At 39.2% G+C, this 24,532-nt stretch overlaps 2 protein-coding genes across 2 annotated transcripts; both read right to left on the reverse strand.

The window, feature by feature from the left end:
• Positions 1-15,782: 15,782 nt before the first annotated feature.
• LOC141714457 (uncharacterized) lies at positions 15,783-16,100 on the reverse strand. Its single transcript, XM_074517976.1, has one exon. The coding sequence runs from the start codon at positions 16,098-16,100 to the stop codon at positions 15,783-15,785; it is 318 nt and encodes a 105-aa protein (XP_074374077.1).
• Positions 16,101-16,984: 884 nt separating this feature from the next.
• LOC141714458 (uncharacterized) lies at positions 16,985-17,758 on the reverse strand. Its single transcript, XM_074517977.1, has one exon. The coding sequence runs from the start codon at positions 17,756-17,758 to the stop codon at positions 16,985-16,987; it is 774 nt and encodes a 257-aa protein (XP_074374078.1).
• Between the last annotated feature and the right edge of the window lie 6,774 nt (positions 17,759-24,532).

Consider the following 24,532-nt stretch of genomic DNA (forward strand, 5'->3'; position numbering starts at 1 on the left):
TTGATGAGTTGAGAAGATATCTTAAAACCATGTTTGTTAGTTATAGAGATCAAACTTTAACATGTGAAAGATTAACTTCTGAAAATCTTGCTTTTAAGAAAAGAAATGATTTCTTAGAAAAAGAGTTAGTCATGTTTCATCAAACTCAGCAAGATAGAGATAATGCTTTTTATATTAGGGATGAAGTGCTAAAAATGAATGAATCTCTAAAAACTGAGTTAGAAAAGGAGAGAGAGATTATCAGAACTTGGACTAACTCTGGCAAAACAACTCAAAATTTGCTAAGCAGTGGAAACTGGAAAGAGGGTTTAGGCTATGGAGTAAATGAAAAAGGAACTGTAGAAATTAAGCCTGTTGATAAGCAAAAGCCGAAGTTAAAACCTGTTAAGTTTGTAACTGAAAAATCCGAAAATGAGAAATCAGAAGTTAAAAAGGAATTAGCTTCTGACAAACTAAAACAGGAAAAGACAGCTGAAGTTAACATAGGCTTAATGACGAAGAAGCAGCTTAAGCATAAGCTGAAAGATGTTAAGAATGCAAACAAGGTAAAATCACCTAGGAAAATCAGGAATGGAAAGGAAGGTGTGAATAAAAGCAATAACTATAAATCTGTTCCTGATGCTCCTAGGAAAGCATGTCATAACTGTGGAAGTTCTAACCATCTGGCTTCTTTTTGCAGGAAGAATAAGAATATTAACTCCTTATCTACAAAGTCAGGAGTTAAGAGTCAGTCTGTTAGATACAAACCACAAAATCCTTGTTTTCATTGTGGTAGTTTATGGCATTCCATTTATACTTGTAAGGAATATCATAGTTTGTACTATGATTATTATCAAATAAAACCTTCTTTAAAGAAAGTTTCTGTTGTTCCTTCTAGTATAAGGTCTGATAAGAAAACTGTTAACATAAAATCTGATGTTAAATCCGCTGCAAATGTTAACAAACCTAAAAAGGCCAAAGGATCCAAGCAAGTCTGGGTCCTTAAAACTAATAATTAGTGGTCTTTTTGATTGCAGGGCAACAGGAAAAATATTCTAGTTCTGGACAGTGGATGTTCAGGACATATGACTGGAAATAAGGCCCTGCTATCAGACTTTGTGGAGAAAGCTGGCCCAAGTGTTTCTTATGGAGATGGCAACATTGAAAAACCTTGGGATATGGCAATATCAATCTTGGGAATGTCATTATTAAAGATGTAGCTCTGGTCTCAGGACTTAAACACAACTTACTGAGTATAAGTCAAATCTGTGACAGAGGTTATCATGTTGATTTCTTTGCAGAACATTGTGAAATAGTTAGTAAATCTAAAGGAAAAATTGTTCTGAAGGGATTCAGGCGTGGTAACATTTATGAAGCTAAGCTTTCAACAAGTTCTGATGGTTCTGCAATCTGTTTAGTGAGTAGAGCCTCAACTGAAGAAAGCTGGAATTGGCACAAGAAACTCTCTCATTTAAACTTCAACAAGATAAATGAACTGATCAAGAAAGATCTTGTGAGAGGACTGCCAAAATCAGTGTTTGTTCCTGATGGTCTTTGTGACTCATGTCAGAAGGCTAAACAAAGAAAATCTTCGTTCAAGAGCAAGACTGAATCATCAATTCTTGAGCCTTACTATCTACTTCATGTTGATCTATTTGGTCCAGTGAATGTCATGTCTATTGCAAAGAAGAAATATGCGTTGGTCATAGTAGATGAGTTCACCAGATACACATGGGTGTATTTCTTGCACACAAAAAGTGAAACTGCATCTATCCTGATTGATCATGTCAAACATCTGGATAAATTGATCAAAGATTCTGTGAAAATTTTGAGGAGTGATAATGGCACTGAATTCAAGAATTTGATAATGGAAGAGTTCTGCAAAAATCATGGAATAAAGCAGGAATTTTCTGCTCCTGGAACTCCACAGCAAAATGGAGTTGTTGAAAGGAAGAATAGAACTCTAATTGAAGCTGCACGAACAATGCTTGAAGAAGCAAAGCTTCCAACCTATTTCTGGGCTGAAGCTGTGCAGACTGCTTGTTTTACTCAAAATGCAACACTCATTAACAAGCATGGAAAAACACCATATGAGATGGTGAAGAACAAGAAGCCAAATCTCAAATACTTTCATGTATTTGGATGTAAGTGTTTTGTTCTCAAGACTCATCCTGAACAGCTATCCAAGTTTGATCTAAAAGCTGATGAGGGAATCTTTGTAGGATATCCACTTTCTACAAAAGCCTTCAGAGTCTATAATTTGAGAACAAAAGTGGTCATGGAATCTATCAATGTCTCTTTTGATGACAAGAAGATCACTGGACTTGAAGATTGCATTGATCATAATAAGCTGAGATTTGAAAATGAAGATTCATATTCTGATACCTCAAGTCCTGACAGTCTAAGTCCTGATACTGTAAATTCTGATGGATTAAACTCTGATGTTATTGAAACTGTGGTGACTACGTCAAAGGAAGATGCACCATTGCAGGGGGAGCATACTCAAGATCTTATCACATCTCAAGAAGCATCAGAACATACATCTGGCTCGTCAAATTCTGATTCGTCAAGTTCTGATAAGCCAAGTACTGACAGTGCTGAAAATCTAAATACTGAAGGATCCAACTCAGAGAGCATAGTTTCAGGGGGAGCATCAGAAAATGAAATCGAAGACAGCATGAATTATGGGGGAGCATCCAGTTCTAGAGAAAATCTTCCATCTGCAAGGAAGTGGACAAAATCACATACACCTGATTTAATAATTGGAAATCCTGAGGCAGGTGTCAGAACTAGAACAGGTACTTCGAATGAATGTCTTTACAATTCTTTTCTCTCTCAGTCTGAGCCAAAGAAAGTGGAAGAAGCTCTTCAAGATGCTGATTGGGTGCAAGCAATGCAGGAAGAGTTGAATGAATTTGAAAGAAACAAAGTCTGGACCTTAGTGCCAAGACCCAAGAATAGATCGGTTGTTGGTACAAAGTGGGTATTCAGAAACAAAACTGACAGTGATGGCATAATTGTAAGGAACAAGGCAAGGCTGGTTGCAAAAGGATATTCTCAACAGGAGGGAATTGACTATGATGAAACATTTGCTCCAGTTGCTAGGTTAGAAGCCATAAGGATATTCATGGCTTATGCTGCTCACAAAAAGTTTACTGTCTTTCAAATGGATGTGAAAAGTGCTTTTCTCAATGGAGAATTGGAAGAGGAAGTATATGTTGAACAACCTCCAGGCTTTGTAGATTCCAAACATCCAGATTATGTCTACAGGCTTGATAAAGCACTTTATGGACTTAAGCAAGCTCCTAGAGCATGGTATGAGACTTTAGCTCAGTTTCTTCTGGAAAGTGGATTCAACAGAGGAACTATTGACAAAACATTGTTCTATCTCAACCATGGCAAGGACTTACTTTTGATCCAGATTTATGTTGATGATATCATTTTTGGGTCTCCAAATGACAAACTTTGCAAAAAGTTTGCCAATCTAATGCAGTCAAGATATCAGATGAGTATGATGGGAGAACTTAGTTATTTTCTGGGCCTTCAAGTCAAGCAGAGTGAAGAAGGAACTTTTATTTGTCAATCTAAGTACACCAGAAACTTGCTGAAAAAATTTGGAATGCAAGACTGTTCAAGTGCATCCACTCCCATGGCCACTGCAACAAAACTGGATAAGGATACTGGTAATTCAGTAGATATTACTGATTACAGAGGTATGATTGGCTCACTTCTCTATCTAACTGCTAGTAGACCAGATATCATGTTTGCTACCTGTCTTTGTGCAAGATTTCAAGCAGATCCAAGAGAACCTCACTTAACAGCTGTAAAAAGAATCTTTAAGTATCTTAAAGGAACAGCTGATCTAGGATTATGGTATCCTAGAGAATCAGATTTTAAATTAATAGGTTACTCAGATGCAGATTTTGCAGGTTGCAAAATTGACAGGAAAAGCACAAGTGGAAGCTGCCAATTTCTTGGAGGCAGATTGGTTTCTTGGTATAGCAAGAAACAAAAGTCAATTTCCACATCAACTGCAGAAGCAGAGTATATTGCTGCAGGAAGCTGCTGTGCACAGATTCTCTGGATGAAGAATCAGTTACTGGATTATGGGTTAACATATTTCAAAATCCCTATTTACTGTGATAATCAAAGTGCTATTGCTATGACAGGTAATCCAGTTCAACACTCTATGACAAAGCACATCAGCATCAGGTACCATTTCATCAGGGAACATGTGGATGAAGGTACAGTGGAATTGCATTTTGTTCCCACAGATCAACAAGTAGCAGATATCTTCACAAAACCACTGTGTGAAGCTACCTTTTCAAAATTGGTAAATGAACTTGGAATGATTTCAGGTTCTTTCTCTAAATCTGCTTAAACTTGTTCTATGTTATCAGACTTTATGATCAGTATTTACAGAATTAATCTCTTTGTATATTCTGTGCATTAATTGATAAATGTCTTCAAGTACTGACTGTTGTCTGATATATGTGTCTAAACTCTGATAAGTGATATGTCTGTTTCAGTAACTCTTCTATCCTATGAGGATAACTGTGCTAGATACTGACCTACTAGTCTTCAATAAACAAATGATCCCATGAAAGAAGTAGTTATTTCTGTGGAAATCTTATGACACAAGCAAATTCTGATAACTGAGCTTAGTTAAGTTTACTTTGTATATCTTATTACTAAGTCACAAATTAGAATAATGCTACTCATCTGTTTAAGTTCTGATTCTAGTAAAACTGCTGAATGTACTAAGTGCTGATAAACCTCACTTATCAAAAGAAGAAGAACAATAATCAAAAAATAATATCAGGTACTCCTTTGAGATCTAGAGTAAAAATGTGAAAGGGACGACCCAAGTGCATTGCTGGTATTAAGTAAATATGCATTAGAAAAGCAAAATATTTTCTTGGTGACTTTTCACACTCTATGATTACTGGAGAAATACTCTGATAATAGCATAAATTCTAATAAACAGTCGTGACTCACTTACACTGAGAAGCCTCTGTAAAATAGAATTTCAAAAGATGCATAAAATTAGCACAAAAACAGTAGAGGTGAACTCATGCATGAACTCATTTATCAGTAGGTTTCAGGATAATGATAGATCTTTAGCAAAATTTTAATTATGACTTATTTCTAAGATGTACTGAAGTAGATCAGACTTTACTCTTTGTCTGTTATTTAGCTTAATGCACACACACATCACTCCATATGAATGATGAAATTTCTGTGGTGGTCTATGTTATTTTAGATAAACAGTCATTGTGTCACTTCTGCACAAATTCTGAGGACAAGTTCTAGTTACACGTTCTGATGATTAATTTCTGACGTTCATAACTAAGAACTTGTATGAGTATTTACTAAGATAGATATTCCTTGTTCGAGTTAAGACATTATGTTCTGTCTGGAATGGGTAGTGGTCATAGTCAAGGTAGAAGATTTACATCAAGACAAGCTAGTCACAGAACAAGTTCTGATACTGGGAAAAGAATAAGTTCTGCTGCTGGTAAAAGGATAAGTTCTGATGAACTTCTAGATCTTGATGAGGAAATGTCAAGACAGTTATTTCTTCAAGAAAATCCAGGGATGGACTTGGAAAGTTTAAAGGAAGAAGAAGCCAGACTTAAATCAGAGAAAGTCACATCTAAATCTGAAGGTTCTGGTAAAAAGTTACTTCCAAAACCTAAAGGCATTGTGATCAAAGAGAGGATACATACTGAAGAAACTTTGGCTAGATCACAACCACAGATAGATCCAAGATCCAAGGGTAAAGAAAAGGTTGGTGAACCTATCAAGCCTTATGTACCTCCTGAGGAAGAAGAAATTACTGATGGAAAACATAATCTTGCTCTGACTTCAAGAAAAATTCTTAAAACAACCTCTGACATGGCTCAAGTTGTTCAGAGTCAAGAAATTGTAAGTTCTGATATTCAGAAGAAGCAAGTAACCTCTGACAGTGCTCAAGTTAACTTGATATCAGAAGATAAATCTAAAACACTCCTACCAGGATTCACTAAAGCAAAACAGACTCAATCTTTGAAGACTACTTTAAGTGGTTTTGAAGCAAGAGTAGTTACTGGAAAGGAAGCTAGAGATAAAACTGGATTGGGAAGTGCTGATGAAAGAAGAGTACACAACACTACTGATGATCCAACTTCCTTGAGTGAACCAGGTATTGGAGCAACTCCTGAGAGATTGAATCAACTAGAATCTGTACAGATGGTTTACCATACCTACTTGAAAGAATACATCATGTTGTATTTCATGACAGATGGTAGGGTTTATCATATAAGACAAAATGCCATTCCATTGAAGTATTTTGAAGAATTGGAGCATGTATTATTCTTACTTCAAGTGGATGACAGAATAACAGAGACTGCTGCAAACTACTTAAAGGAACAGATTCAGAGACAGAAAAGACTTTATTCTGTTAAGTCTGACAGCAGATATGTTCCAAAGTACAGAAATCACAATGGTGATATTGTTGATATGAAGCCTAATACTGCACAGATCAGAACATATCTTGGTATTAAGGGGCTTGAATTCAATCTAGAGTCTAACGAAGCTTATGTCATAAGACTAGATCGGGAGTTGAGAAAAGCAAAGATTAATGATCTCAGAGCTGCAATATTTCAAACTGGTGAAGATACTGCAGAGCTTAAAGATGTCAAACGGAGAATGATTGATGAACTCAGATATGCTGAGAAATGTTTGTTGAAGAATTATCTCAGAACAACTTCTGACATCAGAGAGATCGGAAAATGATGAAGCCAAGTCGAAGATCTACAACTGCTTAAATTCTGATATTTATACAGGTTGAAGTTGTTATCAGAAGTTGAATTGGTAAAAACTTTAAGGACTGTAAGTTGTAGTTATCTTGTCTATTTCTCATGCATTTGTACTTAATGTTTTTGACATCATCAAATATCTGTTAAACTTGTATATTTTGTTAATTTACAAGTTGGGGGAGATTGTTAGATATATTTGATAATGTCATGGCTAATATGTTTTATGTTTAGATTTCAGATCTTATTTGAACAGAACAAATCAGTACTTAACTGATCAGTACTTATACTGGAAGTCAGAACTTAAGGTACTGGAAGTCAGAACTTAAGGGATATCAGTACTTATGTTATCAGGAGATAGATATCAGAACTTAAGTGCTGAAGGACGATCAGATAAGGACAGTAGCTGATTAAAGTTAAGAAGATCAAGATAAACATAAGAAGAGATATGCATGAAGAAGGAATTCCGTGAAGAATGGAATACTTGGAATAGAAGATATCTGATTGATATATTTTAGGAAGCAGAATTATATTCCATATCAATTAGCGAATATCTTGTAACTGTGTAGTATATAAACACAGAAATAGAGTTTACACTAGAGGTGTTATCATTATCGAGAATATTATTTATTATAACTCTAGAAGCTCTCGTGATATTTTGTTCATCACTGAGAGATAACAGTTCCAGATTGTAACAGAGTTTATTGTTTAAATAAAGTTTGTTTTCTGTTACATAAGTTCTTGAAGTTTGATTTGATTGTAATAAACACTGTATTCACCCCCTCTACAGTGAAAGTGTGACCTAACATTCATAAACGACTAACTCCGGTTCAGATCTTCATATTATATCCTTGATTACATTGTTAAGCTTGCAATAACTTTATCGTTTCGAATACTCATTGTCAATAAATAAATGTACTTTCACTGGAATCATTTCTGGTACTTTAGACAACGTCTTCATTGTTACTACAATCTTGAATACTTTATTCAATGTTCTTCACTGACGCTTGAACATATAAATGAACTCCTTTCAGTGAGTATAACTTCAAGATTGCAGCTGTCTTTTTTAACCTCTGTCTTTTACCCTGTCTTCAATTCTTCAGATTCCTATGTTTCGAACACTGTCTATCACGTAGCTGTTCATACAGCTAAGCATTCCCACCAACAGGATTTTATAATGATACCATATTATCTTTTTTTTAAAACTTCTGATTTCCTCTCATATTTAAAAAAACGAACATCTTAATAAAAAAATAAACATGTAAATTTTGCAGTTTTGAATTTTGTAACTAAAAGAGCTAATAACTAAAAATATGTTAAATTTATGATAACAATAATAATTTTTATAATATAAAAAAAATATAATAAGTTAGTTTTTAATTTTTAGATAGTTTAGTGATTATACATAAATTAACAAACACATAATATATATAGGCCTTTACTCCGTGGAGAACCATCTTATATGGAGAACCGTGGAGAACCATTATTTTTATTATAGAATCTTATCATAATTGTAAAATTTTATTTTAAAAAATAAAAAATTTGATGCTAATCTAGAATAATAAACATAATAAAAAAATTAATAATTAAAATTTGATAAAATTACTTGATTTTAAATTTGATTCTGTAGTGGAATAACTTTTAATAAGTGTGATTATATTATGATTCTGCTATAGAACCAATTTAAACCTTTTTAATAATTTCAATAATTTTTTTAAATAAAAATTGTGTAACTTCGATTTTTAACTTGATAATTAAAATTTATAACTATATATGATGAAAAATAAAATAAATTATATATTTTTTAAATAATGGTTCTCCACAATTCACATGGAGTGTTACCATATATATATATAGTGTCAGATTCAGTGGTAACTAAATTAGTAGAGTAATTAAGTAACTTGTTCTAATAGGTCCACTAATACAGCACACGTTGTCACCCATGTAACGACTTTTAGATTTACTGTTCTAAATTTTACCTTTGAGTGTTTGTATTTTTTTCTATGTCATGTTCCCTATTTTTTTATACATGTGTTTTTATATGTGGTGGTTAATATATTTTTGTGCCCAAAAATTTTGTATGTGTTCTATGATTATTTTATGTCGGTTAATTATTATTTTACTACATATTATTTACTAGTAGTGAGTATTATTTATTTCTAACTTATGTTACTTTATTTTCTACAATTTTGCCTTAGTGTTCCATTAAATATTTTATATGTGTTCTATGTGTTTTAAATATTTTTTTTATATTTTAATTTACATTGTTTTTTTATATTTTTTGTCTAATAATTATGTTGATTTTAACATGTGTTTTATAAATATTTTAATAAGTATACAATTATTAATTTTAATAATTGTGTATTTTGTAGTTATTGTTATGATTTGAAGAAAATTTTATGAGGACAATTAATTTTTTTGAAAATTAATTTCATTTTTTTTGTTTGTTTTTTTGTAATTTTTTTGTGAACTAAATTTTTATATTGTGTTCTGTGTTTTCTTTTGTTAAGTATATTTTTATATTGTGTTCTGTATTTTATATTGTGTTATTTTTGTTATTAATGTTCTACAATTTCATGTGTTCTGTAATAATTTTGTGTACAGTATATTTTATATTGTGTTCTGTGTTTTCTTTTCTTAAGTATTTTATATTATGTTCTATATTTTATATTGTGTTCTATATTTTATATTGTGTTCTATATTTTTTGTTATTAGTGTTCTGCCATTTCATGTGTTATGTAATAATTTTGTGTTCTTTAATTTAATTTGTATTAGAGTGACAGTGATATATTTTTTAAATCTTTTTTAATTTTTTCAATCTCATTAGCTAGGAAACATGGGATCCGGAATACAATATAGTGAAACAAGTGTTCACGACAAACTAAAAAATTTATAAAACATGTTGACGGAGGAATTTGAGAACAACAAAACTTGAGGTTAGTAGCCGGAAACAAGATCTGTGATGGCAGTTCTTACTCAGAAACGTGAACAGTAATCGGTGGATCCGATGAACAGTATTCGTCGGAAAAGATGAACAGTATTTGGTAGTAATAATTATTGGGGGCTGAGATTGCTTAGGGTTAGTGGTGGCTTCTTTTGCGCTCTCGCTTTTGACCCCTCACAATGTGCCTATGTACCCCTATTTATAGGGGATCAAGCCCACGTAGTTCTTGGGGAACAAGAAACCTAATGGGCTTAGATTTCTTATCCCGAGGCCCAGTAGGAAACCCACTGGAAACCGTTTTCTACTAGCTTTAGGAATGTCCGCCGATGAGGCCCAACCATAAAGGCCCAAGGCTCGTCCGCGGCTTCGAGACTTCACGGATGAGGCATCTCCCTGACCAAGGATAACCCTCCGCTACCAGCTGTTTCTCTAGTCCACGGACGCAGGTATAGCCGTGATTCACCCCAAATATTGGACGCGTCCTTGTCCCCCGATAAGGAGCCCCTGCCAGATTACAGGACAAGTGATCCCAAGCTTTTGGGTACAAAGTGCAGGATACTCTGAAGTCTCCCCACGAGGACACCCGTTGACTACAGAGAGAGAGCTCCCAAAGCACACACCAAATTTCACCTCGCATCCCCAATGAGGACACCCATTGACTACAGGAGGAGGTCTTCAGTCCAGGCATACCCCTGGAGGTCTCTGACCACGGACACCGCCTTTCCTGTAGATATGCTACAGGAAGGAGTTCTTCAATAGAGTACATGCATCAAATAGGTTAGTAATAATAATCTCCATCTTCCTTGAATCTTCCAAAAAGTTCGTCCAAGTAGCATGTCAAAGTTGTATTATGTGCCAAGTGGAAGTTAAGGGTGCGCCCAAACACTCATGTATGTTGGCGCCGCCCTGTGTCATCAGCCTTTGATCTCTTCCTATGTCATTCTACATCATAGGGTGCGCCCTAAACTATTCATCGTTAGGGCTTGTTCTAATTCTGTCCAAGCCAAAGCGTGGGTCTGTCAAAGTAATCATGTCTGAGTAGTCCGTCCAAGGAGCCTTTCATACCTAGGGTGCGCCCTAAGGCCCACCACAAGACAAATTCCAATCAAGGAATTCCTCTCCTCCTTTTCAATAATTGGGCGCGCCTCCTCCATTATGTTTGAGGGCGCGCCTTTAAGACATGATAACCACAACTGTTAATCAGTTACTCAGTCAATGGGGCGCAATCTTAGGGCGCGCCTTCTATTCATGTAAAGTCAATTTTATCTTTTCCTAGATTTCAGGCGCTTCCCCTTCGATTCTGCTCATTTTATTAATCTTAATCTGAATATTGTTTATACCACCTTTTGGGCATAACAACTACCCCCCAAATTCCATATGCTATTGAAAATGGGATTGGAATTTTTCTTCATCTTTATCAAAATCTGTATAAACAAATCTTCCAATACTTTTTACAGGGCGCGCCCTGAACAGGACGTGCCTTCCAATTTTTTCCTTAAAGTTTTAATGATTTCATAATAATCAAATACGGCGCGCTTCCAATAGGGCGCGTCCTAGAAGTTCAAACGGTTTAAAAGCAGATCCCCTTATTATCAGGGATTCGCAATTGATGTGACTGATTTAACAGCTGTCATCTTTTTAACTATAAATACTAGTCACAATCCGTCATTTTTTCTTTTACTTTTATTCTCCCCCCTTTTTCTTGCTTTCTCTTTCTTCCCAAAGGCTCCAAACCCTGCGGTATTGTTCTGCTCGGAACCAGCCTCCCCTGTTACCACTCTCCAAATCTCTTCCAGTCAACTTCTTCTCCATTCGAAAAGGTACGACTGGCTTCTTGTATTTCTGAATTTCGTTAAGTAAATCACATTGCATGTCATGTTACCTTTTTATCTTCCATTTCTGTTCTTGATGATATACATAAAACGATGTATGTATATGTGTATGTATATCTGTAATTTCAAATTTTGTTACTTTAGATCTGAAATCGTTTGGGTCTAACTTTTAAATTTATGTTTTTGAGAATTTCAATCGTTATCTACAATCTGCACATAACCACCTGTGCCTTTAGAATTCACCAGCGACTTAGGACGCGCCCTATCTTTAGCTTCTTATAATCTGTACATGACCATAATAGGGCGCGCCTGTTATAATAAAACACATCCTTATTAATAGGCTAGGATTTTTTTATGGCGCGCCTTCTTATGAGATGGCTTACCTTTAAAAAGGAGTTGACATAGATTATAGGAAATACTCTTCCCTTACACCTTCCACCTATTTTTCCTGTTTCCTTTACACTTTCGTATCTCGTTCTTTCGCATAGGGCGTGCCCTCAAAATTTCTTTTGGTTTTCTTGACAGTTGGAAGATCAGGGCGCGTCCTCTCCTTTTCACCCTTTCAAGAATTCCCTCACAAATTTGGGGATCTATTCGCCTCCAAACGCTTACTTCGATCCTCAACCCCCAAACGCCCACCATACTCCTGAATTTCTGAACCGGGTGGCGCGCCTTCTTCAAGATTCCAAAAAGGGTATTTTGATGGCAGATTCCTCAGATAGTTCTTCTACAGACAACATTCCTTTGTCTCGTAGACACGAGAAGCAGAAGCTGGTCCAAAAGGACAGATCCCCAGTCCCAGATAGGACAGAATTGGATGACGATGACTGGTTCGAGAGTTTGAATGTCGATAGGTATAGGGGTGTTGAGAGGGGTGTCAACGTAGGTGCAGGACCTTCTAAAGTATCCTACAGGGATGTATCCCCAAGCCCATCTCCTCAACAAACAGAGGGCGCGCCTACTTCTCCTATTCCTGAGGGCGCGCCTGAAGTAAGTGTGTCACCTCTATGTGATGAAGAAAATTTCTTTGACGAGGACTCCTTCCAATTTTCCACCTCCCCTAAACCTTCTCCAATCCCCTTCCAACACTGGGAAGTTTCTGACAGTGAATTAGACTTTGATTGGGAGGAATTCGAACCATGCAATGAAGCTGTGAAGAAACGTTTCAGGAAGGAGCATGGGAAGCTCTTCTACATGGGCCTATCCTCAGCTTGTTCAGATGAGCAACTGGGATGGCTCATGGAATTTTATGATATGGAGGGCATATGGGCGTGCCCTTTAAGCATGATGTGGCCCCATATCTTCAATTATGGGAGAAACTTTAAGATTTGTAGAATGGTAACCAGCCCCAAGCTGGTGTCTTTGGGTATAGGCGCGCCCTTACATCCCTACCTTAGGGAAGTGATAGAACTATATGACGTGGCTCCACTCCAACTTTCTCCCAACAGCTACAAGTTTATCCTGGCTCTGTTCATCCTTTATACGGACTTGGGCTTCCCCCAGCCGTCAATGGCTGAAGTTACTTATTTTTTTCAATCTAAGAAAGTCTGATCACGGGTACTACTATTTGGTGGTAGACAAGCAGCACAACAAGAAGGGTTTTTCATCTGGCAAGCTCATCCATGAAAAAGGTTGGAAGGAAAACTTCTTTTACCTGTACGACGTTCCCAGAATAAGGATAAGATTTAACAAGTCACCAAGTAAGGGTGCGCCCTTTCTTTCTTTTCCTTGCGTTATTTCTATGTTCTTTCTTTCTTTTCTCATCCTTATACTTTTTCAGACAGACCAGTGGCCAAACCTCTTAAGGGCGAGCCCAAAAAATGAGCTGAAGCCCTCCTTAGAATGGCTGCTGACAGATGGAACTTAAAAACCTTAGTCACCTGGACCAACTTGATGCGAGTAGGAATCCTTTCTGACCAAGTAGGAACAAAGTGTAAATATGTAAAATTTAGGAAGGGTGCTCCTGTTTCTCGTGTCATTGACTTAGACAGTGAAGAAGAAGCTGAAGAAGAAGAAGAAGAAGAAGAAGAGACAGAAGATGGCTCCTTACAAGGCCAAGATCCTTCAGGTTCTTTAATTGTAGAACCTAAAGGCGCGCCCTCTACGATTGGCGCGTCCTAGTTTCTTTTCTATTAGCTTTTATTTCAGCATACTGGATATAAATTCCTGTTCATGTAGTTAATCTTTCCGCCTCTCAGGGCGCGCCCTTTTATTCTAGGCGTAACATTTTATACATGTTTATCAATGTTATCTTTATCAATTGCTTTAATTTATTGCTTTGTTCAACATACTTAACTTGTCACGCTCAACTAACATGTTCCATGTTTTGTGCAGAAATGGCTCCCCCTAGAATTCTCAAGTCTTTTGGGGCGCGCCCTGGTGACAAACCTAGGCCCAAGTCAAAGAAAGATGCTCCTGCAGTACAGGCCTCCATTCCAACCTCTGCTCCTATTCCTCAAACAACACCTGTACCAAAAAGGCCCATAATTGATCTTACAGAGAAACAGGGCGCGCCTAAGAGGCATAGAGCAGAGGGCGCGCCTTCTGGCTTTTCTGCTGCTTTGAGCGCTCTTGGCCCCATGGGTTCCCTTCACGTTTCAGATGAAGAAGTGGAACAGTGGCAAGCTATGGATTTGGGAGATGCTGCTCATGCTTCTATAAAAGCATCTTGCCAATTGTTCATCCCCTCCACTCGAGTGGTGGACAAGTTACTTGAGGAGGGGGCGCGCCTAGAGAGGCTGCAGGGTGACAATAACATTCTGAGAAACACCCTCAAAGATAAAGACTTTCTGCATGCCAAGGATATTAAGGCCAAGGATTCTGAAATCTCCTTTCTCAAGGATTAGGTGGCCAATTTCACTTTCAGCTAGAGATTGCCAACAAAAAGGCTACATCTCTCCACACTGAGCTTGGTGCAGCCAACTTGAGGATTGAGTACCTGGAGGAGCAGCAGAAACTGGGATGGCCTGATAAAAAGAGGAAAATGACCGATGAGGCATTTGCCAGTGGTTTCCACTTCTATAGGGCCGGTTTTGTGGCCAACGATCCTGATTATTCTTTTGAGAAGTTTGGAGAAGAGACCGTCGCTGAGATGGTGGAATTTAAAAAGGAGCACGCTGCTGAAATCAAGGCAAGGAGGATAGAACTAGGGTTAGAGGAGGAAGAAAACGAGGGTGCGCCACAAGAGGAAGTCCCCAAGGGCGCGCCTGAAGCTGATCCTACTATTCCTCTTCAATCTATTCCTTCAAAAGACCAGTCTAAGGGCGCCCCTTGATTCATTTTAGTTTAAATTTCAAATACTTCTGAGGAGCCAGCCCTCTTTTGATGCTGTGCAAAGTTGTATGACTTATTTTTCTGCTACTCTTTTACTTTTGCATGTATGGCTCGACGTTAATTTTATCTTTCCCCATATGCATAAAAATTTGTTAAGGCACTTTGATTCTTTTCTTGGCCATTTAAAAAAACATGACTCATATTTTCACGATGGCGCGTCCTTATATCACCACAAATCTTGTCAGTTTATTATGACTGATGTTGCTTCAGGGCGCGCCCTTTGATATCAGAGCTTATTTATTTAGCACATTCGTGGGTGTTTTCTTTTATGTGATCTCGAAGTTGTTATCTTCCCTTTTATAGTAGCACTTAGATATGAGGGCGCGCCATACTGCAAATAACACGTACTTTTCTTCTTCTTTTTTTTTTTAGTAATGCCTTCGTGATATTTAATTTACTTATCAGTCCAAGGGCGCGCCTTAATTTGATTAGCTTTTGCTTTAGCTAATTTTGCTGTCCATGTACATTTATTCCTTTCACTCTTGTATACTATGTTTATCTTGATTATGAAGCAGAAGTTATTAGACAGGGCGCGCCTTAACATAGGGCGCGCCTCTGATGTTTTTTAAATGAGAAATTTCATGTCAAGCAAATAAAGCAATTTGAAGTAACTTTTCCCTTTTATTGATAATGCGCTCTAGTGTATAAATTACACCAGTCCCATGGCTACTATGCTCTATGGGGAAATTATTTAAAAAAAATTCTTCCTTCTGCTAGTTCCAAGGTTCGCAGTCACATGTACTACCCCCCTAGGCTATGAGGAATTTATTTGCTACTAGCCTATTACATAAGAATCAAAATAAGAAAATAAGGGGGACACAGCCACACCCTACTGATAATACTTCCGTAAATGTTCTGCATTCCATGCCCGAGGAATAAGTTTACCATCTAGATCTTCTAAGCGATAGTTTCCTTCCAGAGTATAGCTTTAACTTTGTACGGTCCTTCCCAATTAGCTCCAAGCACCCCGTGCTGAGCTATCTTAGTGTTAGGCATAACCTTTCGCAACACAAGATCTCCAACCTTGAATGGTACAGATTTTACCCTTTTATTGAAATACCTTGCGACCCTCTGCTGATATGCAGCAAGCTTCAATTGAGAGTTCATTCGGGCTTCGTCTAACAGATCCAAGTGGAGCCTCTGGTTAACTTTTGCATCTTCCTCAATAAACACGTCTCTCCGTAGGGATCCAGCTCCTACCTCCACGGGAACCATGGCCTCATACCCATAAGTCAGCAGAAAGGGGGTTTCTCCTGTGGTCGATCTAGGGGTCGTATTATAAGACCAAAGGACCATGGGCATCTCTTCTGTCCAATCTCCTTTTTTCTCTTATAACTTTGCCTTCAAGGTGTGTTTTATGATTTTGTTTATGGCTTCTGTCTAACCATTACTCTGCGGATGATAAACCACGGCGAAGTCCTTTTTAATCTTTAAGTCCTCACAAAGCTTCATTAACTCTTTATATCAAACTACTTTCCATTATCTGAGATGAGTTTTTAGGGGATACCGAACCTGCATACTATGGAATTGAACACAAAATCCCTTATCTTCTTTGCCGTGATCGTGGCTAGTGGCATAGCCTCTGCCCATTTGGTAAAGTAGTCCACAGCCACCACGGCGTATTTCACACCCCCCTTTGCTTTGGGCAACTCTCCAATGAGATCAATTCCCCACATGGCAAAAGGCCAGGGACTCGCCAATGAGGTAATGGTGGATGCCGGGGCGTTGGAATAGTTGGCGAATCGCTGGCAACGATCACAAGCCCGGACCAAGTTGAAAGCATCTTCTCTCATAGTCGGCCAGTAGTATCCTTGTCTGAGCACTTTTAATGTCAAGGAACCACCCCCGAGTGATTGCCACAAATCCCTTCGTGCACCTCTCTGAGAATATAATTTCCTTCTTCCATATCCACACAACGTAACAGTGGCTGGTTAAATCCTCTCTTGTATAGTACCCCGTCATATTCGACATATTTTGCGGCCTGGTAACGAAGGCGTCAAGCCTGTAGTTTATCGTCTGTACATCTCTAGTCTAGTCTGAATATAGTTATGAATGGGTGTCATCCAGCTTTCTTGTAGGATTTCTTGCATTTGAAACACCTACACCTCCGGAATGCTTGGGCTTTCTTGGATTCCCAAAGGGATTTGTCCAAGTTGAACGTTGTCCATCTGTGAGCCCATCTTGGCCAGCGCATCCGCATTACTATTTTCTTCTCGCGGAACGCTTTCTAGCCTGGTATTTGAAATTTTTTTCAGTAGGCGTTGCGCACACCTCTTATATAGCTCCGTTCGTGGTCCCCGGGCTTGGAAACCTCCGTTGACCTGCTTCACAACTAATTCAAAATCACTCTGAACTATCAGATTCACGGCCCCTACCACCAGAGCTAATTTCAGACCGTTGATCAAGGCTTCATACTCAGCATCATTGTTACTAGCATAGAACTTGAAATGGATAGCACTCATCAAACGGTATCCCTCCGGAGTGATCAAGATAATCCTGGCACCTGATCCATTGTTGTTCACGGCCCCGTCCACATGTAATATCCACCAGGGGTGTGGGAGTTCCTGCCTCTTTTCATCCTGGTGATTTCCTTGCGAGGTCGGTTCTGCCAACACTATGGCCTTATCATCGACTTCTTCATTGAACTCGAGTATGAAATCAGCCAGCGTTTGTCCCTTGATTGCCGTGCGAGGACAATATTCCAAATTGAATTGTCCTAGCTCCACTGCCCATTTTAACATTCTCCCTGACGATTCGGGTTTATGTAGAATATGCCGAAGCGGATAAGTGGTGTGAACTTCTATTCGGTGAGCCTGAAAGTATGGTCTTAGCTTTCGTGCTGCAAGAATAAGAGCATACACTAGTTTCTCCATGTTGGTATATCTGGTTTCCGCATCCAACAACCTTTTGCTCACATAGTATACGGGCCACTAGTGGCTTGCCTCTTCCTTTACCAATACCGCGGTGACAGAATATTCAGACACCGCTAAATAAAGAATCAATATTTCTCCGTCTTCTGGCTTGGCCAACATCGGAGGATTTCCCAACTGCTCTTTGATTTTCAGAAAAGCTTCTTCACAGTCAGGAGTCCACAAAAAATCCTTCTCCCTTCCTTTGATTGCCTTGAAGAATTCTTTGCACCTATCCGATGACTTTGAGATAAATCGATTCAGGGCCGCAATCCTTCCTATCAGGCTCTGTACTTGTTTGACGCTGGCGGGAGATTTCATGTCTAGTAGAGCTTTAATTTTTGTCGGGTTAGCCTCAATCCCCCGGTGGTTGACCATGAATCCCAAGAATTTCCCCGACTCCACACCGAACACACAATTCTGCGGGTTTAGTTTCATCTTATATTTTCTCATAATATGGAACATTTCAGCTAAGTCGGCGATGTGGTCTTCCGCCCTTTTCGATTTTACGAGCATGTCATCCACATACACTTCCTTCGTCTTCCCAATCTGCTTCTTGAATATTTTGTTTACCAATCTTTGATAAGTGGCACCAGCGTTGATCAGACCAAATGGCATTTCGATATAGCAGTAGAGCCCTCTATCAGTGATGAAAGAGGTGTGCTCCTGGTCAGGCTCATACATAAGGATTTGGTTATACCTGGAGTATGCGTCCATGAAGCTGAGCAAGGCATGTCCTGCCGTAGCGTCGACCAACTGATCAATTCTTGGTAGGGAAAACTATCTTTCGGGCACGCCTTATTTAGATCGGTGAAATCCACGCATGTTCGCCATTTGCCGTTGGGCTTTTTTACCAACACTGGGTTTGCTAGCCATTCTGGGTAGAAGGATTCCCGGATTAGTCCGACATCCAGGAGCCTATCTACTTCCTCTGCTAGGGCTATAGCTCTCTCTCCGCTTACGGCCCTTCGTTTTTATCGAACCCCCTTATGCTTGGGGTCGATATTCAATCGGTGGCACATTATCTCTGGATCAATTCCTACCATATCAGAATGGCTCCATGCAAATACATCAAGGTTCGCCAACAGAAATATTGAAAGACCTTCCTTCAACCTTGGTGCCAACTGGGATCCTATTCTCAAAACCTTACTCGGATCTTTTTCATCGACAGGGATTTCAATCGTATCTTCTGCTGGCCCCATCTTTTCCGTCGGCATTGGTATCCGGGGATCCAGGTCAGGCAAATCACGGATTTCATTATCTTGCAGAGAAGGCGCATCCCCTTTAGGAGAAGCGTCAACTTCTTTAGAAGGCGCACCTTGCACAGCAGGGGCATCAACTTCTTTAGTATATTTTGCGGGTAAGGGTGCTCCTTCAGGGGGAAGGGCTTCACCTTGTTCGAGGCTTTGCAGGACATCGAATCTCCCTTCTAACCGTTCCCCATTGATATCTGTTTGGACTATGATGTCAATTGCCTCCTCTTCTTCCAACATCTCAATTCTGATTATGTCTTCCAAGTACAACATTGTCGGAGGCAGCCCGGAAGGATGCTCATCTTCTTGCTCAATATAATAGTGGGCTCGGATTTCCTCGATTGGTTGTTCAATGCCTTTTTTCTTGATCTACATTCGAAGTATCCTCGGCATGGGAGTCTTTTCTAAAGCTCTTCATAGCTTGCCTGTAGCACTCCCGAGAGTCATACTGAGAACCCTTTATACTCCCCACCCCATTTGGCGTTGGGAATTTGATGGTTAGGTGGTGGATTGAAGTGATGACTCTCATCTCCCGCAGAAAAGGTCATCCCAACAACACGTTGTGGGACGATTCCTGATTCAGGACCTTAAATTCAAGCATCTTTGTTACCGAAAATGGGCTTTCCCCCAAAGTACATGGCAGCTGAATCGATCCCATGACTCTAACTCCTGCGCCTGAAAAGCCATAGACCCACGAGTCTTCCCCCGACATATCCTGATCAGGTAGTCCCATCTTCTTGAAGGTGCTGTAATAGAGGATGTTTGCCGAGCTTCCATTATCCACCAGGAATTCCACCAGATCTGAGTTTCCGTGGAAACGGAGATCGCTAGTAGTGTTACGATACCCGGCCGGCAACTGTGCCTCTCTTACTGCCACCGAAAATAGGGAAGGGATTTCAGCTGTGGTCGTCACCCTGCCTTCCAGGTGGTTAAGTAGCCTTTTTAGATCTCCCAAATTGAAAGTTCCCACGCCTGGAATGGTCTGCATTTGAGGCTGCGGACCTTGGGGTTGTAATGGAGGTACCTCCACTTGATTCCCCCCGGGAGGGGCTTGCTGCTGGTTCGTATTCTGGGTTTCTTCGGGGGATCACAATTACTTCAGGATTTCGTCCTTGATTTCTCCCTTGACTCTCTTCTCCACCTTGGCCACGGCTCCGAGCCGTACCGCGATCATAGTTTTTTACATTCCTGTGATCATCATGTTCCGCATAGTCATAGCCATCTGCTTGGTTATTCCAGCGGAAATCAAGGTGACCGCGGTAATTGTCGCGACGGTATCCCTCTAAATATCTACCTCGGCCTCCGCCTCTTCCTCTCCATTGAGGCCTTCTCCAACGATCGTTTTCATACCCACGCCCATATCGATCCAGCGATCTGCGGGGAGGAGCTCTCTAATGATCGCGGTGCCGCTCCCGATTTTCCTGGGAATTCAGGGGCACACGCGTTAGATCGCGGTGCTGCTCCCGATTTTCTTGGGAATTCAGGGGCACACGCGTTGTATCATGGGGCGTCACATCTCCACGATCAGCTTCTTTCTGCCATTCAAGTAACACCATTCTTAAATCATCATCGCCCAAGAGGATCCCCAAGCGATCTTTCAAAGCTGCGAAGCCCCGTCATTGATTCTCCGGCATCGACTCCGCCTATCGACGTTCCTCAAGACTACGTCCAGACCGGTGCGGATGGGTGGCTCCCCGGGTATCTGTCGGCAGAATTTCCCGTCCATCAACATCTTCTTCCACTAGCTCGATGATTGGGGACGTGTCATTGGAATAGTCCAGGCGCCGCGGGGTTATAGGTACACGCCATCCTTCGGTGCGGCCATGGCCGGCTGAGGCATCCCTATCAGTCATGGGTGCTTTTCCAGGTGCATGAGTCGTTCGGTTGCGACGAAGACCCCTCCTGGCCTTGCGCCGCTCTACAGTGCTCAACCTTGAATCGAAACCATTCAAAGCATCGCCCATACGATACAGTTGTTCCAACAAGTCGGCGTTGCTGATGAGCACAGGCGGCTGTCCCCCAACGTCCGGAGTGGGACGATCAGTCATTGGCGGAACGTAAGGTTCATATTCATAGCCGTGATCAGATTCTTCCTCAGAGCTTCCATCATAAAAACTTCCATCACGATATTGAGACATCCTTCCTCCTAAATGCAGATCTTGATTAGCCCCTCCTTCTAGCGCCAATTTGTTGACGGAGGAATTTGGGAACAACAAAACTTGAGGTTAGTAGCCGGAAACAAGATCTGTGATGGCAGTCCTTACTCAGAAACGTGAACAATAATCGGTGGATCCGATGAACAGTATTCGTCGGAAAAGATGAACAGTATTTGGTAGTAATAATTATTGGGGGCTGAGATTGCTTAGGGTTAGTGGTGGCTTCTTTTGCGCTCTCGCTTCTGACCCCTCACAATGTGCCTACGTACCCCTATTTATAGGGGATCAAGCCCACGTAGTTATTGGGGAACAAGAAACCTAATGGGCTTATATTTCTTATCCCGAGGCCCAGTAGGAAACCCACTGGAAACCGTTTTCTACTAGCTTTAGGAATGTCCGCCGATGAGGCCCAACCACAAAGGCCCAAGGCTCGTCCGCGACTTCGAGACTTCACGGATGAGGCATCTCCCTGGCCAAGGATAACCCTCCGCTACCAGCTGTTTCTCTAGTCCACGGACGCAGGTATAGCCGTGGTTCACCCCAAATGTTGGATGCGTCCTTGTCCCCCGATAAGGAGCCCCTGCCAGATTACAGGACAAGTGATCCTAAGCTTTTGGGTGCAAAGTGCAGGATACTCCGAAGTTTCCCAACGAGGACACCCGTTGACTACAGAGACAGAGCTCCCAAAGCACACACCAAATTTCACCTCACATCCCCAATGAGGACACCCATTGACTACAGGAGGAGGTCTCCAGTCCAGGCATACCCCTGGAGGTCTCTGACCACGGACACCGCCTTTCCTGTAGATATGCTACAGGAAGGAGTTCTTCAATAGAGTACCTGCATCAAATAGGTTAGTAATAATAATCTTCATCTTCCTTGAATCTTCCAAAAAGTTCGTCCAAGTAGCATGTCAAAGTTGTATTATGTGCCAAGTGGAAGTTAAGGGCGCGCCCAAACACTCCTGTATGTTGGCATCGCCCTGTGTCATCAGCCTTTGATCTCTTCCTATGTCATTCTACATCATAGGGCGCGCCCTAAACTATTCATCGTTAGGGCTTGCTCTAATTCTATCCAAGCCAAAGTGTGGGTCTGTCAAAGTAATCATGTCTGAGTAATCCGTCCAAGGAGCCTTTCTTACCTAGGGCGCGCCCTAAGGCCCACCACAAGACAAATTCCAATCAAGGAATTCCTCTCCTCCTTTTCAATAATTGGGCGCGCCTCCTCCATTATGTTTGAGGGTGCGCCTTTAAGACATGATAACCACAACTGTTAATCAGCTAGTCAGTCAATGGGGCGCAATCTTAGGGCGCGCCTTCTATTCATGGAAAGTCAATCTTATCTTTTCCTAGATTTCAGGCGCTTCCCATTCGATTCTGCTCATTTTATTAATCTTAATCTGAATATTGTTTATACCAACTTTTGGACATTACAGAACACATGAACACTAAACAAATTTTTATCTTTTTTTATTTTCATTGTAAATTAAATGCAATGTATTTTATTTAAAATTTAATTATTTTTATCAAATATAATTTTTTTGTTAAAATATTAAATTTCATGTGAAACCTAATCATTTAAAGGTGACTGTTAATACCATATATAAGGACCGCTATATAATTTTAGTTAAGGTGGGAGTGTGCTAGTTTTATTGTCAGTTTTCTAAAAGTGATAACATATATCTTGTGCACAATGCTTTACAATAAATCTCTATCATTGAAATGAAGTCAATCTAATGACTATGATTAAGTTACCAAGTTACCCACTCAAATAAGTTATCATTTGATCATTACTCTCTATATATATATTAAAAGAGAATCAAGTTCGAGCTGAGTTGAGTAAAAAAACACGGCTCCACTCAAGATTTTTATCGAGACAGAAAATATGTTTAAACTTGAGTTAAAAACAAGTTCGGGCCGAGTGATACCCTTTATTTATCAAGTTAAGTTCGAGTTGACTCAGTTCGAATAATAAAAAATGTAACTATATTAAAAAATATATAAACTGTTTTTTGTGAATATTTTTTATGAACGTAGATATTGATTTTTAAAATAGTAACAAAAATGTCTATGTACCTGATTGAAAATGAACATAATGATTACTTTTACTCATCACGGATCACGAGTTTGATTCTAACTCCAACAATAGTAATATTTACGTAACATTTTTATATGTACTGCATAAAGGGTAAATTTGTCATTTTCTGAATGGGAATAAAAAACATTGTCGAGATGGAAATGTACATTTGACTCATTCATAAACTATCTATTGCATTGGGGAAATGCAAGAATGAGGCGGGTTAAAGCCTAAGAGCATTGGAATTTACTGGTCCCACTTCAAATCCACCTATGCAAAGCTGGGCAGTGAATTAAATTTGGTCAATCATGTCCAATGGGAAGCCATTTCACCTTTGCATTAGACAGCTTTTTACTTTTTATATTATAATAATTGTTTAGATATAATTTTGTAGACTATTTATATTATAATATATTTTTAATTAATTTAATTTTAAATTAAGCAATTAATTATATTTGTTTCCAATGTAATTTAATTTTTAATTAAATACTTTAAATTGTATCATATTATTAGAAATATTAAATTAAAAACATCACATACAAAAATATTAAATCTAAAAATGACATGATAATACATAAAATATAAAATTCACACGTGAAGTAAAAATTATGAATTGTGAGCTGATTATTTATAGGAAAAAAATATAACTGTTTAATATATACGTTAGAAATGTAACGTTCATATGGCAGCAGCAGATTGAATGAATTGATAAAATATTACTAACGTAAACTTAAAAAGTAAAAGCAGGTATTATAATATATAAAATAGCAAAAGCAGGTATTATAATATATAAAATGGTAGAGTTGGCCATGGCTAGATAATTGGTCGTACCCGTTTGTGTGGATGTGCTCCAACGCATGAAATGTAAACTGGTCAGCCCATTTTCTTTTTCTAGTGTCCCAATGCACCCAAATGGGCAGCATTGGAACTGCTCTAAAGGTGTTGTGGCTGTGCAACTGACAAGCATAATAACATCTAATCAAAAGACAGTTCTGTTTTCCTGACAAAAAAAAGACAGTTCTGTTTCTCATATTAAACAAATTATACTCTCGGTCTAATAAATTGCGGATGAGCACAGTTTGCATAATTCTTCCGAAGGGCAGGGAGCATATAAATTTAAATCAAACCAGAGTGTTGCAAGTCAAAACTGAACAAATAAACCTAGAAACAGAATATTATAATTTATACCGCTGACAGACCTCGCTACGACACTACAAATGCACAAACTTGCCAGTGCAACAAACATTCTCGGC

This window comes from Apium graveolens, chromosome 3 (assembly GCF_009905375.1).
Source record: "Apium graveolens cultivar Ventura chromosome 3, ASM990537v1, whole genome shotgun sequence".
NCBI lineage: Eukaryota > Viridiplantae > Streptophyta > Magnoliopsida > Apiales > Apiaceae > Apium > Apium graveolens.